This window comes from Mycteria americana, chromosome 24 (assembly GCF_035582795.1).
Source record: "Mycteria americana isolate JAX WOST 10 ecotype Jacksonville Zoo and Gardens chromosome 24, USCA_MyAme_1.0, whole genome shotgun sequence".
NCBI lineage: Eukaryota > Metazoa > Chordata > Aves > Ciconiiformes > Ciconiidae > Mycteria > Mycteria americana.
In genome coordinates, this window is record NC_134388.1 from 3,159,117 (window position 1) to 3,174,847 (window position 15,731).

The 15,731-nt window shown below is 54.1% G+C and overlaps 3 protein-coding genes across 4 annotated transcripts in view; 1 reads left to right on the forward strand and 2 right to left on the reverse strand.

The window, feature by feature from the left end:
• The window catches only part of TIMM44 (translocase of inner mitochondrial membrane 44), a 57,442-nt gene extending 47,460 nt beyond the window's left edge, over window positions 1-9,982 (reverse strand). Inside the window, exon 1 of the mRNA XM_075524589.1 lies at window positions 9,979-9,982. Within this exon, the coding sequence (XP_075380704.1) occupies window positions 9,979-9,982 (4 nt within the window). The remainder of the gene's footprint in view (window positions 1-9,978) is intronic.
• Window positions 1-15,731, reverse strand: part of HNRNPM (heterogeneous nuclear ribonucleoprotein M) — a 115,363-nt gene that overhangs the window by 21,270 nt on the left and 78,362 nt on the right. The window lies entirely within an intron of this gene.
• Window positions 7,666-15,004, forward strand: YJU2 (YJU2 splicing factor homolog). Its single transcript, XM_075524592.1, has 8 exons — window positions 7,666-7,749; window positions 8,288-8,388; window positions 9,890-10,034; window positions 10,370-10,504; window positions 10,861-11,042; window positions 11,587-11,707; window positions 12,687-12,852; window positions 13,995-15,004. Exons 1-8 carry the CDS (start codon window positions 7,726-7,728, stop codon window positions 14,072-14,074), a joined length of 954 nt encoding a protein of 317 aa, XP_075380707.1. The 5' UTR covers window positions 7,666-7,725; the 3' UTR covers window positions 14,075-15,004.

Genomic DNA, 15,731 nt, shown 5'->3' on the forward strand with positions numbered 1-15,731 from the left:
TGCTATCAAATGGCAGTATGGATCTTTATCTAAGCACAAATCACTACCAAGTTTGGGGACACAGCTATATATACACACACCAGATCAGCAGTAAATAACTACCTTTATTACCCAAAAGACGTTAAAATGCTTCAGAAAGTTTTGTTGCATGTCAAGGCTAAAATCTGATAAAAGCCTCATTTTCCCCCCCTAAGAAAAATACTCTTTTAAATCTCCGATGAAGCTCTATTAGCTATATGCCAACATGCCTATAAAGGAACTATCCATCTGGAAGGCTGCCAGGGAGCAGATGTTGTGCAACACCCAGAAGGGCTTCAAGACGACCTTTTACAAAACTCATGTCACTAAGTCCACCCAGAACTTCAACTCTTAAGTTTACAAACAAAGTCAGCCACAAGTAAGATGACAGACATCACTTGGCCACCTGAGTTGTACATTACCTTTCTCTTTGACCAGGTCTTTCAGAGACTGCCACTTCACATCAAATGGAATATTTGTAATAAAAGCTCGGTATCTTTTAGCAGGATTAGCATATGGCTCAAAGCGATTTCCTCCTCTTTTGACACTTTTCTCTTTTCTTTTTTCATTTTGGCTTGGTCGTTCACCTTCACTGCAAGCAAAGAAAGATAATCACACACATTAACTACTCTGGCATTTGATCAATGTCATACCACCTCTTGGAACATAACTTGTTACATTCTTAGAGCTAAATCAAAACTTGCAAAGTTTCATCCATTCACATTATTTGCAAAACTGTACACCTTTCAACCAAAGCTAGTACGCACGGTACCAGTGCTACATCGTGGATTGTAACAAAGATTTCCTAACAGCTAACAACTTGCGTCATGAAGACCCACTATTTTCTCCCACGTTTATCCAACGTAACCAAAGTTTTCGATTTCATAAGCTGAATCTCTTTCAAGCCGACCAAGCCTCACTCCGTCTCCTCATGATGCTCCAGACCAGATGTCTACCTTATTTATTTTCTCCTTAGCACACTATACTACTTAAACACCTTTAAGTCAAATATACGTTGACCCACCATATTTGCAGTCTTACACCAGAAGAATTTTAACAAAATAATCCTGTATCTAACTAAACACTCAGGTCAATGACTCTTACCTAACAACACTTTTTTTCTCCTCCAATTAATATAGTTTTTGGACAAGACAAAGTCAAAGCCTCTGTGCATTCCAACAAACGTATTAAGTAATTCTGTTAACTATTTCAGAATACCAGCTCTAACAGGTCAAAAATTAAGAAATTAGAAATGAAGACTATTTCTCAACCAACCTAGATGACCATCAGGTCTTCACAGGACACAAATGCCACTGAATAACAGTATTTAAAAAAAACAAGAGAATGAAATACTTCAGCCTCAGCCTGACATGATTTCCTTAACTAATCCAATTAATCTCCTTGTTCACTTTATGCTGGTTGAGAAGATGCAGAAATACATCTTTAGAAAGAACTCATCAGAACACATTAGTCAAAAAAGGTGGTAAAGTTTCTAAAACTCCTCTGTACATACACCGAGCTTTTGCTCAACTTAAGACCTATGTAGCCCTGCAAAGACCAAGCCACGTCAGAAATTCTGGCTCTGACGTGAACACACTTCTGCATCAATACTGTCCGTTCCTTCAGAACCATTTCAATCACTGAACAAATACAACAGTCTGCAGGGAAAAAAAAAAGAAACAAGTATGCAGCTGTCTATTAAGTTTTATATTTGAGTAGGTTCCCCATTTTTATTACATAGCAGCCTACACTTTTTCAGCCACAAGGATATATTACAAGCAAACACACAAAAATATTGTACTTTATGGATACAACCACAACTGCAAACAGAGTTTGGCTCTAAGTATGGCCATCATGTATCACTTCATGTCAAAAGAGACAGAGGTTCTGCATGTAAGTAATATGCTGGAAAAGAGGTCTATTAAAAAAAAAAAGTGTTATTTTGTTATGTACAATGTTTATTTCACCAAAAAGTGAAATTTTTAGACTTTCCCTCACTGAACTTTTTTAAAGCTTCTTGAGTAATCAAGTAATTAAAAACCCAAAAATAGATGCAAAATAGGACAATCCTTCTGACACCTTAACTTCTGTTTGGCTGAAGAAATAATACAAAATTTAGTGCTTCTGTTAAAAGCTACATCCATTTTTTTATGGTTATGCTTCAAACTGGAACTATTTACATTCCCCCCGGGGTGGAACTGCTGTATAACGTGCTTCAAAGTAATGCAGTATGACGCAGACATTTTTTGCAATCCTGCATTTAAGACTCCCAAGTCAGCTTAAAAACACCTCAAGCTTTGATATACCTGTAAAGAATTCAGACAAGCCACAGTACCTGCCATTAAAGACAAGCATTAGCCTAGAACATATTCCTTATCATATTCAGAGTAACAAAATCCAGCCAGGTCAAAAGAAATGTCAAGAAAACTACTTCAGCTGCCAAGGTTTTTTTTCTTTTGCAGGATTTCACACACCACCTCCATGGGTTTCACACACTGAAAGGACAAGATCAGGCAGGCAGAGGTCCACAGAGATCGCTTAAAAAAAATGTGGTTACCAAGTATGAAAACAACTGAGCATTTAGGGCTTCTTTTAAGGGAGTTCTAGACAGCAGGAAGGAATGAGCCCCACACCACCTCCAAAATACACCATATGCCTGCCTGTGAGTATTCCCAAGTTGGAAGGGCAGGCGAGATAGAATTCCCACAGTGGCTTTGCCCATCCCAATAAGGAACCACTCTGAGTAACTGTGATCCACTTACGCCAAGGCTAACGCAAGATCTACAGAAAATGTACTTAAGTAGTTACTTTCAGAAGATATTTCATCTACTCTGATTTTTTTCCTTGGGTTACAGAACTGAAATGCTTCATCAAAACTAAAGAAAAATTCTCCTGTTTGTGACGTGTGTAGACGGAGGAACTGAAAGGGAAGCTCTTATTTCCTCCAAAGAAACCAATTATGATGCACATTCCTCTGCAAGATTTCTTAAACATGCCACCTAGACCCAACAAGTGTACCAGAAATCCCTAAGAATCAAAATCCAGTATAGGCAGATCCCCTTTTCCCCCTCCCCCCAAGGACATGGAAAACACATTCAAATGAACATTGGCATTATCACTGTAGATGTGTTAGCTTTGCCACACGGAGCTTGATATTACAAATAGAATTGCACCTAGATAAAAAGATCAAGCTCTCTGGAGAGACTCCAAACATGACAGGGGCCAGGGGGAAATAAAAAAAAATCAGAACAAAGTAGACATCTTTACTTATACTTCCAGGAATAAATCATCTCCTCATATAAGACAAATTACTGATTACATATTACCTAGAGCTGCAGGCTCTGCCACAGTCACCAAGAGCAAGCTTTGAGGTGTAAACAGAAGCTAAGACATGAACATCCTCCACGTACCAACTACCCAACGTGAGGAGGAGAGAAGATGATGGGAATATCCTTCCCTAGCCCTGGCTAATATATTACATGTCACTGTATCATGTGCCATGGTGGGACTGGGATCCCCACCCTCCGGGAGCAGGACTGCCTCCGCTCCTGAACAGGCATGCCTGTTTCTGCCTGGCAGGAAGATGACAGAAAGACTCGTGTGGGTCAATATTTTTTCGGTTGCCATAAGCACAGTTTAACTATTTTGTGTTGGAAAAAAAATAGATATGGACATTTTTCCCCAAAAAAGTGACACCTGGAAAGCCGACTACCTTCCTGGTGATGTGCAACACAATCCACAAACTCAGGCAGCAGAGGCAGATGAGAGCGGTTTTTCGAATTGAGACACACCGCCATCTCCTCACCATGCCCATATTATCTCCCATTACCTACAGATCGTGGAGCTGGCCTCTGTTATTCAGATCTGTCAGCTCTGGGTCAGACTACAGATATGCAACATGCCTGGGCATAACAGCCTACAGCAACCGGCAGCCTGACTGACACACAACTGTGTAACACACCTCAGGAACAGCAGATAAACAAATGTGACCTCGAGTCTGAAACATTACTCACAGAACATCAGGTTCAAAATGCTGATTCTTATCTCCACAGCATTTAAGGCCTAGGGCGAAAAATTAACTGAAGAAAATGTGTTATTTATTCCAAAGATTTGGTATTAAAAAAAGCTTTGCTAACTATGAAGTTTTCCAAAATGAGGTTAGCATTAACATAGGAAAGTGACAAGCAGTTCAAGCTTTTTCTGATTGCAATTCTCACATTTACAGACCTAGAAATGTAACCCTTGCAGGTTGGTTTTGGTTTTTTTTTTTTTTTTAATTTCTGTAACATTCTATTGACATCAGACACACAGCCCTTACTCAGTGCCTGGCATCACCTTCAAGCTCTCGCTCTCGAGGCATTTGTCTCTCGTGTTCCTAACCCACTCCAGAGGTAAATCATCAACCACGAAACAGAGCACACTTTGCTCCAAATGTTGCAGCAGTATGAAAAACAACGGCTTGAGAAGAGCCTAATTATTACAACCCGCCACCGATAGAACAAAAAGTAATTAACTTGGAACATCAAAACCCATCCCGCTGGCACAGCCTATACCTCCAGGGGAGGCCTTAAGTTGTCCATTAAGGCCCAGCAGGAACAGTCTCTAAGCGGGATAGGCAAAGATCTCCAGGATCTCCCTGGCCACCGTACCCCACCGTACTGCACCCGTACTAGGTTTGTGCACCCTACTGCGCGGTGCACAAAGCGCCAGAACGAGGGACCGGCTCCGACCTCAGACCGCGGGAGCCCCCGGACGCGCCTCCCCAGGGCGGCTCCGCGCCCGCCAGTCTCCGCGTCACAGCGGGTAGGCCCCACCCGGGTTCCCGGAGGGCGCCTGCAGCCGAACAGCGGCCCTAGCCCCGGTAGCGGCCGCGGCCCTGGCCCTGGCCCCGGTCCCGGTCCCGCCGACAGCCCCCCCCCACCGCAGCGGCGGCGGCCCCGGGGCGCCCCCCTCGGCCCGGCTCAGGCCAGGCCCGCGGCGCGGGGAAGGCCGCACGCGGCGCAGCAGGCCCAGGCGGCAGCGCGGCCCCACAGCGATCGCCCTACCTCTTGGGGGGCGCATCGCCGGCACTGCCCGCCCCGTTAGGTGGTGGGGGAGCCGCCGCCGTCGCCGCGGCCGCCGCCGGCTCCTCCATTTTGCCGCCGGCGCTTTCCGTGGCCGCCGCTACCGTCGCCGTCGCCGCCATTTTCCCAGCGCTGCGCCTTTGTGTGAGGAGAGCCCGCCCCCTGGCTGCGCGCGAGGCACGCCGGGACGCATGCGCAGTGCGGCATCCCGCTTCCCGCGCGGGGCTGGCGGCGGCCAAGTGGCTGAGGGAGCGGCGGGGCCTGAGGGGACGGCGGGGCCGTTCCCGGGCTGCAGGGCCTGGGCGGGGGGCTGAGGGCCCTGGTCCCAGCTCTCTCTCGGTCGGGTTCAGCCCAGTTTGCGGGCGGGCCCAGCGTGGAGCCCCAGCGTGGGGGTGGGGGGAGGTTTAAGCTTAGCGTGATGTTTATGTGCACGCTGCAGCTCCGGTGAGCCCCCACCAGCATGGAAGACCCCCAGCTAACTCAGGTGGTCTTAGCAGTACACATAAAGGTTATCAGGATTACACAGCACGCTGCTGCTGAGGGACCTTTGACAGGATTAGAGCTCTTACCCTATGGATCACTTCACACGCGCGCTCCTTCGCTCAAGCTATTGCCCTCACTGATTCCCTGTTTTTTCCCCGTTAAGTTTCAGCAGCCATCTCCAGTTCTGTCTGAGTGTCACCTTGCACTGAGATCAGAGGATTGTGCCCAGAGGGCAGCTTTATGTCTTCAAACCTGGCAGTCTCCTGTTCCACGATCCCAAACTCGACCTTGTACCTCTGGACGGCTGCTGTGTGCGCACCACAGAGGTCCTGGGGGGGCTCAAGGGCCAAAGCCCAGTCCCAGGCAGGGCAGAGGGCACGAGGAGAGCCCGAGAGCACCTTGTGAGGGGCCTTGAAGGATGCCACAGGGGCACGAGGAGGTTTGGGGACGCTGTGAGGAGAGTACAGAGGGACTTGGAGACATCCTAGGTGGCATAGAGAGGAAAAAAGACTGTTCTGGGACACGAAGAAGGGCGGAGGAGGGTTCTGAGGGAACCACAGGGATCTCAGCAGGCTTTGCCATGGCCGTAGGGAGGCCCTGAGAGAGCCAGGGAGCAAAAGGCGGCTCGGAGAACCAACGGGGGCCTCAGGAGGGGATGTGAGAGAACAAGGGAAGTCCACGGCAGAGACGACTCCTCCCGGCAGGACGGGCAGAGCCCCGTGCTGTCCCGGCAGCCCTGGGCCGCAGCACTGCCTCTCCCGGCGTGCCCTGCGGGACAAAATGGCTGACCGGCCACCCGCATCTCCCACCGGGCTGCAGCGCACACGGGACCGGGGGGGGGTCACCCAGGAGAAGCCGTTCCTCCTGCCCGCCATTGCCTCCGCATGCAGGAGGTCTGGAGGGGCCCTGGCTGTGGCCAGGACCTGCCCTGCCAGTGGCCTCGGGGTGCTCCCGGAGCCCCACAGTGGGTAACCCCCTCCTCCCCAGGGCACCCCGTCCAGGCACTCTTTACTGAGTGCAAAGGTACAGGGCCACTCATTGAATGAATAAAATAATTGTTTATTAATTAATGCACATACACAACACCCAGGGGTGAGTCTGTCACCCAGCTCACCTGAGGAGCCATTACCGGGTCCGCAGCAGGGACGGGTCAGCTCCTGCTCCTGCCCGTGATGTGGCAAGAAACGAGGGGGCTGCCAGCCTCCCCCCTGCTTTTCCCTTCAGGGACAGGATTCAGCGCTGATATTTGAGAAGAAAACCCCCAATTTCACCCATCTGTACTTCTTCTTGACCTCCAGAACAGAGCCCTGCAGGAAATTTTCACAGCTCGCAGCTCATTTTTTACAAAATACAGTATAACCCCTGAGTAAGAAACCATCAGCTACAAACTCAAAACAATAAACCGTAAGTGAAGGACTCTGAATCCTCAGTTTTAAGCAAGAAACACCAAAGCACGCACGAGCAGGAAAACAGTAAAGACAAGCAGAGGAGTTTCCCTTCCTTTGGAAGCACGGCGGAGCGCTCTCCAGAAAGCTCTCCCACTGAACCTACCCGCAACACCAAAAGCATTAATATACCTGCATTAGGGATAATTAATTTAATTTTTTCCCACCCCAAAGACTAACCAGAAAAATGCCTCACAGAACAAAAGCGGAATACTGCAGCTGGGGGAATATTTCTTATATAAACCAGACTTTTTTTAGCCCGTTACCCACACGATGAACGTCTGTAGCTGGAGCGCAGGGCCTGCCCAGGGCCCACACCCCGCTTCGCTCTGAAGAAGCCGAGCTCCAGCTCCCCACAGCTCGCAGCCCCCGCGCTGCCCCAGGCTCCCGCAGCCCCAGCCGGGGCACAGCCGCCCCCCAGCCCCTCACAGGCGAGGCGCTCCGGGACCTCGCAGCGCCCGGAGCCCGGGGCAGAGCCCGGAGCCCGGGGCAGAGCCGGCGGAACCTCTTCTCGGGCCGTGGCGACCGGCGGACTCTTGTCGGTGGGCGCAGCTCGCTGACGGACGGCAGAAGCAGCCAGTAACAGACGAGGAACGCCGGGCCGTGGCTCGTTGCACCAATGAGCGGCGGAGGGAGGCGGGGCTGTTTCCCGGAAGTGGGGAGCGGTGCGGGGGGCAGCTGCTGGGTGGCACCGGTGGTTGGGGGAGGTCGCAGCCATGTCGGAGCGGAAGGTGTTGAACGTGAGTTGGGGGGGGGGATTCCCCGTCGGGGGGGAGGGGGCTCTGTGGGGGTCCCCAGGCCGGGCTGGTCCTCGGGAGGGTTCCCTGATCGCTGAGGTTGGTCCTCAGACTGGGGATGCTGGGGAGTCCCTGGGCGGTTGGGGCGTCCTGAGGCGGAGAGGGGTCCCTGAGGGGACTGTCAGGCTGGGCGGGGGGCGGTTGGGGTGGCGATCCCCAGGCTGAGGCTCCTGGCAGTGGTTGGAAGGGGCTGGCAGGGGCAAGAGGGTTAGGCCCTAAAATCATGCAAGGGTTGGGGGGCCTGGGGCCGAGGACGTACAGACAGACAGACACACCCCCCAATGCCTGTCTCTGGTGGGGAGTGGTGGACAGGGTGTTTGGCACTTGAGACCATGCCTGGTTAGTAGGGGCACGCCGGCTCCTGCTGTGTGGAGCTGATGCCTTAGGCTGATATGGCAGCTGGGAGCCTGCCTGCCACGGTTCACACTCTTCTGGGTGACTCTGCGCCCAGCACACACACGTCTCTGCTCTGTCTCTGTAGAAATACTACCCGCCGGACTTCGATCCTGCTAAGATCCCAAAGCTCAAACTCCCAAAGGACCGACAGTATGTGGTGCGGCTCATGGCTCCCTTCAACATGCGGTAAGAGGGGCTGTACCGGCCAGAAGGAAGCAGCTGTAGAAGAGATGAGTTTGCTTAGGAATTGTTTTGCCTCCGTACGCTGCAGGGGAGCGGCTCCCAGCAGCCCTAAGAGGTGACACAGACCAGAAGAAAAGGGGTGGGGGAGAGGGAAGAGATGCTGTGGGTGATTTTGGGGTTCTTTGAAGAGTAGGTACTGAATTTCCAAAGGAGAAAATAACAGAATCACAGAATCGTATAGGTTGGAAAAGACCTTTAAGATCATCGAGTCCAACCGTAAACCAAACACTACCAAGCCCACCACTACACCATGTTCATAAGCACCTCATCCAAACGGCTTTTAAATACCTCCAGGGATGGGGACTCAACCACTTCCCTGGGCAGCCTGTTCCAGTGCTTGATAACCCTTTCAGTGAAGAAAAATTTCCTAATATCCAGTCTAAACCTCCCCTGGCGCAACTTGAGGCCATTTCCTCTCGTCCTGTCACTTGTTACCTGGGAGAAGAGACCGACCCCACCTCTCTACCCCCTCCTTTCAGGCAGTTGTAGAGAGCGATGAGGTCTCCCCTCAGCCTCCTTTTCTCCAGGCTGAACAACCCCAGGTCCCTCAGCCGCTCCCCATCAGCCTTGTGCTCCAGACCCTTCCCCAGCTCCGTTGCCCTTCTCTGGACACGCTCCAGCCCCTCAATGTCTCTCTTGGAGTGAGGGGCCCAACACTGAACACAGCATTTGAGGTGCAGCCTCACCAGTGCCGAGTACAGGGGCACAGTCACTTCCCTAGTCCTGCTGGCCACACTAGTGCTGATACAAGCCAGGATGCCATTGGCTTTCTTGCCCACCTGGGCACACTGCTGGCTCATATTCAGCCGGCTGTCAACCAACACCCCCAGGTCCTTCTCTGCCGGGCAGCTTTCCAGCCACTCTTCCCCAAGCCTGTAGCGTTGCATGGGGTTGTTGTGGCCCAAGTGCAGGACCTTGCACTTGGCCTTGTTGAACCTCATACACTTGGCCCAGCCCATGGATCCAGCCTGTCCAGGTCCCTCTGCAGAGCCTTCCTCCCTTCAGCAGATCAACACTCCCGCACAACTTGCTGTCATCTGCAAACTTACTGAGGGTGCCCTCGATCCCTGCGTCCAGATCATTGACAAAGCTATTGAACAGGACTGGCCCCAACACAGAGCCCTGGGGACACTGCTTGTGACCGGCCGCCAACTGGAGTAAACTCCATTCACCACCACTCTTTGGGCCTGGCCCTCCAGCCAGTTCTTTACCCAGGGAAGAGTACACCCGTCCAAGCCATGAGCAGCCAGTTTCTCCAGGAGAATGCTGTGGGAAACCGTGTCAAAGGCTTTACTGTAGTCTAGGTAGTCTAGTCTTCAGTAAGTCTAGTCTAACCATTGCTCAGAACCTGGGCTGACACGGCCTGAAAAATCACTTGGCATTTTCTTGGTCTGTTTTTTCCCTTTTTTTTATGCGTTATGGACTTTTCTTTCTCCTTTTCTAGATGCAAGACGTGTGGTGAATACATCTATAAGGGGAAGAAGTTTAACGCCCGTAAGGAGACTGTTCAGAATGAGGTGTACCTGGGACTTCCCATCTTCCGCTTCTACATCAAGTGCACGCGTTGCCTGGCAGAGATCACTTTCAAGGTGAGACATGTTCTGTATTTTCTGGGGAGGCTGTGCAGTCTGTGGACGTGACTGGGCGCTGACCCCACAGGGAAGGGGTGTCCCAGCAAAGACTGAGTCTGAGCATGTGCTTTTTGGTGTATCTTCTCTTTTCGTGGCCATTTGTAGTTCTGAAATGTCTCGCCCATCCATGGGCTGCAGCACATCAGCTGGAGCAGAACAAAAGGCCGTGGGTGATTGCTCTGGGATGTGAATGAAATTCGGAAACGTTTGCATGCGGCTCTGGAAGTGGCCACAGGATGGCTGGAGCAGAATTGCCTCAGTACAATGATTTTTCTGTTTTGTTTCTTCCTTAGACAGATCCTGAGAACACAGACTACACCATGGAGCACGGTGCCACTCGCAACTTCCAAGCTGAGAAGCTCTTGGAGGAAGAGGAGAAAAGAATGCAGAAGGAGAGGGAAGAGGAAGAGCTCAACAATCCCATGAAGGTACGAGAATGTGCCCTTCTCTGCAGAAGGCAAACCTCTCTCCTGCCCTGGCTGGCTTTCCCCAGCAAAGCAGGTGACTTCGTAGCCATTGGTTTAGTTCTTCAGGCTCCCGAGGTATTGCTGTGCTCTGGACAGGCAGGAGACAAGTCTCTGCCCTCAGGAGGTTTCCTCCTGTGCTGGAGCTTGTGACAGGCTGCATCTTGCCCCAGCTCTTCCTGTCCTATAGAGACCCAAAAATGAGGATGATGGTGATCCTCTTAGTGCTTCCTGCCCTGTACTGGGTGGGGAGGCTGTGTTCAAGATTGCTGGCAGGCTCTGCTACCTCACATAAGCCTGGCTTCTCTCTGGTCACTCAGGTCCTGGAGAACCGAACCAAAGACTCCAAGCTGGAGATGGAGGTTCTGGAGAACCTGCAGGAGCTGAAGGAACTCAACCAGCGCCAGGCAAACGTGGACTTTGAGGCAATGCTGAAGCAGTACAAGGAGTATGAGGAGGAGCAGAAGCGCAAGGAGCAAGAGGAGGATGAACAAGAGATGAAGTGAGTGGGCTGGAAGCATTCATGGGCGTGTGAAATCGGCCACATTGGCCCTGGCCGGGCGGACCTGCACCTCACCCTTTCCTCAACACCCCGAGAGCGCTTAGGAGAGGGCCCTGCCTGAGGGGCCTGAGTTCACAGGAGTTGTGTGGGCGGGATGTAGTCCTGAGCGGGCTGTGAGGAGATTGGGGACACTTTGTCGTGGCAAAGTGTTTAGGGAGGTGGAGGGGTTTTGGTATCACTGGCCCATCTGGTGGGGAGATCCGGGCTGCTGCAGGGGCCTGACTCCCCCAGTAAGCGTCCTCGCGTGGAGAGAGAGTTTCTGCACCTGGCTGAGGCTGCAGATCTCAGTGCTTTCAACCTTCAGGCACTGCTTGAACATGGCTTCTTAAACAGCACCTGAGAAGGTGGATCCCATTGCACTGCTGCTGAATTCCAGCTCCCCTTACAGGAAATGGCGCAGGCACGGTGCACGGCCGGCACTGCTCGGCACGGCGGTGGAACGGAGCCAGCTCTAACCCTCCGCGCGCGGCCTTTCTCCTTGCAGAGCTATGCTGGAGCAGGCCCAGAACCGGCGGCTGCTGGTAGACTCCGACTCTGACGAAGAGCCTGCAAAATCACGCGCGAAGCCTGTGGCGAAAATTAAACCTACGGACATCTTGCAGGAGGTGAGCGGGGGCAGAGGCTCTTCCACCCACCGCACCTCTTCCCCCAGAGCAAATCCGCTGTCCTGGGCTGCGTGTTGTCTCTTCTCTCCCTGCGATGCTGGAGCCCCAATGTCTGTCACGCATGAGCAGCTTAGAAAGCCTGTGTCCCTGTGCACTGAGCTGAAAGGAGACAGGGATCAGTTGGAGATTTTAGACTGCGTCTGCTGACAAAGGCTGGGAGGGAGCTGCTTCCGTCCTCGCTCGGGACGTGGCTTGCCTTTCAGCTCGCAAAGGACGGGCTTGCCTGTGCCTTGGTCGTCCTTCAGGCACGATTTCAGCACTCTGAAAATTACAGCGATGAAACCGTTGCCTGGAACAGCCTCTCCTTTGGTTCTGTTTTGTCCGTGTTGGAGACAAGCAGAACAAAAGAGCTTTCAGTGCCTGGCTTGCAAGGGAGGGATTATCCCCACCGACCGGCCCCTGCACTGCTGCTCTCCAATGTCGATCTGTGTCTGCAGGGACCTCTGTCCGGTTGGATGAATCAAAGCTGCCGTGTCTCTAAGCCGGGCTGGGGTTAATCTGAGCGATGTTCCCTGGCCCGGCACTAATCCTCGTGCCCGGGGGAGTTTGATTCAGTGGCTGGACCACCTGCAGGCACGCGGTCCTGGCTGGCAGAGGTTGTGCAGCCCTGTGGCATGCATCTGGCTCCTCATCATCCCAGGGCCAGCGCGTGGCTGTGCAAGGCTGGATTTAACTGTCACAGGCAGCAGCGGGACATTTGTCTCCAAGGACTGTTTTGCAGCCGTTTAGATCCCTATCCCTGTTGTTTGCCTAGCTTGTGCCAGTCGCCGCGGGGGGAGAATACCCCCCTTGGCTGCTCCGAGCAGCTATCCTCATGTCTCTTGTGCTTTGTGCTGCTGTTTGTACCACTCCTTCTCCCCCATCCCTCTGCCTCCCCTCCAAGGCCGGAGCACCCTAACGCCCCTGCTTTACTCTGCAGGACCCTCAGCCTCAGAGTAAGAAGCTGAAGACTGAGAGCTGGGAGCGGAGCGTGGGCAAATTGAACACCAAGCCCCAGCTGGCTGGGCTGGTCACAGTGAGGAAGCAGAAGCCGGGTCCTGCCCTGGCTAACGGGTCAGAGAACCAAGGCACCGCGGCCAACACCGGTAACTGCTCACGTGGGGATGGGGTGGCCTGAGTTGGGCCGTCAGGGAGGGGTCTGGCAGCACCCGAGTGGCGTTTAGCTCTGTCTTCAGAGCCCGAATGCTCTCGGGTCAAGTCCCTGTTGTGGGACAGATGGGGCCATGATGGTGTAAGGGTCGTCCCTGTTTCTGGGAGATGTCTTGACGGAGGAGAGGTTCCTTCCTGGCCCTTGGCGGTAAGCCAAGGCCTTGGAGACAGACTGTCAGGGCCAGAAGCTTCAAAACAGCATCTCGGTGCGCAGATACGATGCTGGGAATCGTCACAACAGCGAGATATGAATGGAAAAGCAAGAAAATTGCTTTGGTTTGGGGCCTGATTATAAAACCTGCCAAACTGGCAGAATTTGGAAGCTGTAAAGAAGTGGTGAAAACAAGCAGAAAGGCTTTCCGGCACCTCGTACGTAGTTCACTGCCCCAGGAAGCCAGAGGATTTGGAGGAGCTGATGAGTTGATTGATTCTGGGCTGATTGGTCCTATAAGCCTTTGGCTTAGTAAGTCCCTCTGCCCTCAGGGGATCCCTGGGGAAGGACAGCTCTTGTAGTTGCCCCATTTTTGATATGCTTTCCCCAGCCACCTGCTCCTGGCTGCTGGCAGGGGTCTGTTCAGCCAAATTATGCTGGAGGAGCTGCCCATCTTTCAAGGGCTCGGGCTCTGGGCTCTTGCCCGCAGAGCTCTCTGCCCGCAACGCTGCCTCACGCTTGCAGCTGGCAGCTCGCGTGGTCAAAGCCGAGAGCTGGCTCCGCTCTTCCTTTCCAGTGGCTGAAATCTCCCAGGGGGTCGCAGAGGGAGAAGGGGGTTTTACAGACCTTGGGCCAACCTTGCTGCTTCCTCCCGTTGCCACAAGGCGGAAGCGGGAGACTCCAGCCGAGAGGGCACAGGGTCTCCTTGTCCACCTGATTTAACCTTGCTGTCCCCATCGAGATTTGGGCTGGGGGACGAGGCACCGCTTGCGCTCTGGCTCTGACTGCCTTGTCTCCAGCTGGTTGCAGCTGGAACGGCGAGGCAGGCTTGTATTTCCACGCAGCTGGTTGCGCCGAGCCGGCAGGGTTTGTGGGCAATGGGGAGGGCCCTACCTGATGCTGTCTGCTCTCTTGCTCGGCTTCCAGGCTCGTTTCCCACAGCAACGGGCACCACGTCCTCTCTCGGCTTGTTGGGGGCGTATTCGGACAGCGAGGACAGTGACTGATGAGCGACTGAGCCAGCCCGGAGCAGGGATCGCGGGCTGTTCCCCCTCCCAGCCGCAGCAGCTGCTCTCCAGAGCCCCAGCGCAGAGCTGGCGTCACGGCCGTCGGGCCCAGCGGGGTTTCCAGGCCATCTGGAGCCCCAGCGTCTTCACCTGGCCGGCCCGGGGTGTGCGACCATCCTCCAACAGGGACGAGGCCCCGGCTGCCCTCCCTGGCTACCACCACCAGCAGACCGAAGCCAGATGAGCTGGTCGAGAGGACGGCTTCCTCAGAGGAGGGTATCTCTGCTGCGCTTGCAGCCGGTGGAAAGCCCCGACGCTGTCCCAGGCTGGCTGTGCCCAAAGCCAGCTTCCAGCCAGCCCCAGAGCACGGTGTGTCCCAGCCCTGCACCCTTAACATGTTCAAAAGCGCCGGGGCCGGCCAGGACTCTGTAGTTTCTCCGTTCTGGCGGTGCCCGCTGCCCTCACCCCCACGCTGGTCATGCCTGGGCTCGGGTACGTGGCTCACCAACCCTCCCACGGCAATAAAGGGACCTCAGGGCCTGCCTTCCCTCCTGCCCTGCGTCCCTGCGGGGAGCAGAGGGAAGGCAGGAGCTCAGCACCCCTTTTTTGCCACGGGAGGAACCACCGCCCACTCCTCTGGCCCTGGGTGTCTCCTGACCCCCCTGTGAGGTTCGGATCCTGCCTTTGGGGGGTGAGCCTGAATCCCCTGTTGTTTTGCTGTTAGAGGTGACACATTCTGCAGCACGGACACGGCGGGGAACTCATCTAACCCCGCGCTGCGGGGACAGGGCTGTCCTGGCTGCCACCAGCCTCCTTCCCCCTGCCCAAGTCCTCCCGCACCCCAGCCGTCCCCAGCAGCTTGGTGACAAACCCCTCCCCACCATTCGGAGAGCAGTTGGGTTTGCTCGGTAATAAATCGGATGTGTCGGAGCCAGTCGCCTCTTCGTCTTCCAGAGCAGTAACTCGTACGCGGGCAGCGGGTCCTGCTCGCGTGGGTCTGGCAGGGGCAGCCCCAAGGACCCCCACCCCGATGACGCAGGCCCTACGCACCCATCAGAAGGGCTGACCCCCCCTGGGGTGCGCACCTGCCCCCAGCAGGGCTTGGTCTGGGGCTCTTCTTCTCCCCATCTATGCCTCTTAACTTCCTCCTTATCGAGGCGCCCACCTCTAATTGACGAGCAGCTTCTCGCTAATTAACCCGCTCTCAGAGCCTCACAAATGGCTCTCTGGCGTGGGCTGCAGGGCCGGGGGCTTGTGGGGCATTTCTGAGAGCCGGGGAGAAAAGGCAGCTCCCCCCGTCCCAATTAGCATTCCTCGCACGTGCCTTGTAATTAGCCTCTTCAAATATTAATGCTGGATATCGGGCTCAGCCCTGGGGTTTGTGTTGGATGGGGTCTGGCAGGAGCTGCTCAGTGGGGCCGGCAAAACTGGGGGGCCCCTGGCCATGTGGTTCCCCCCAGCCACGTCCTGCCCCTGCACACGCGTCCCCCCAGCTCCCTCCGCCCCCCCCCACCCCCACCCCCGGCACCAGGCCAGGGTCCCAGGAGAGGGACCTTTGTTCTGGGAAGGGACAATACGAGGAGCCAAGCCGGGGCATGGCTGGGGGGTCCCTGGCCCTCCTGCCCCCCCAGCGTGGTCCCTGAGGCTCCCCCCAAAC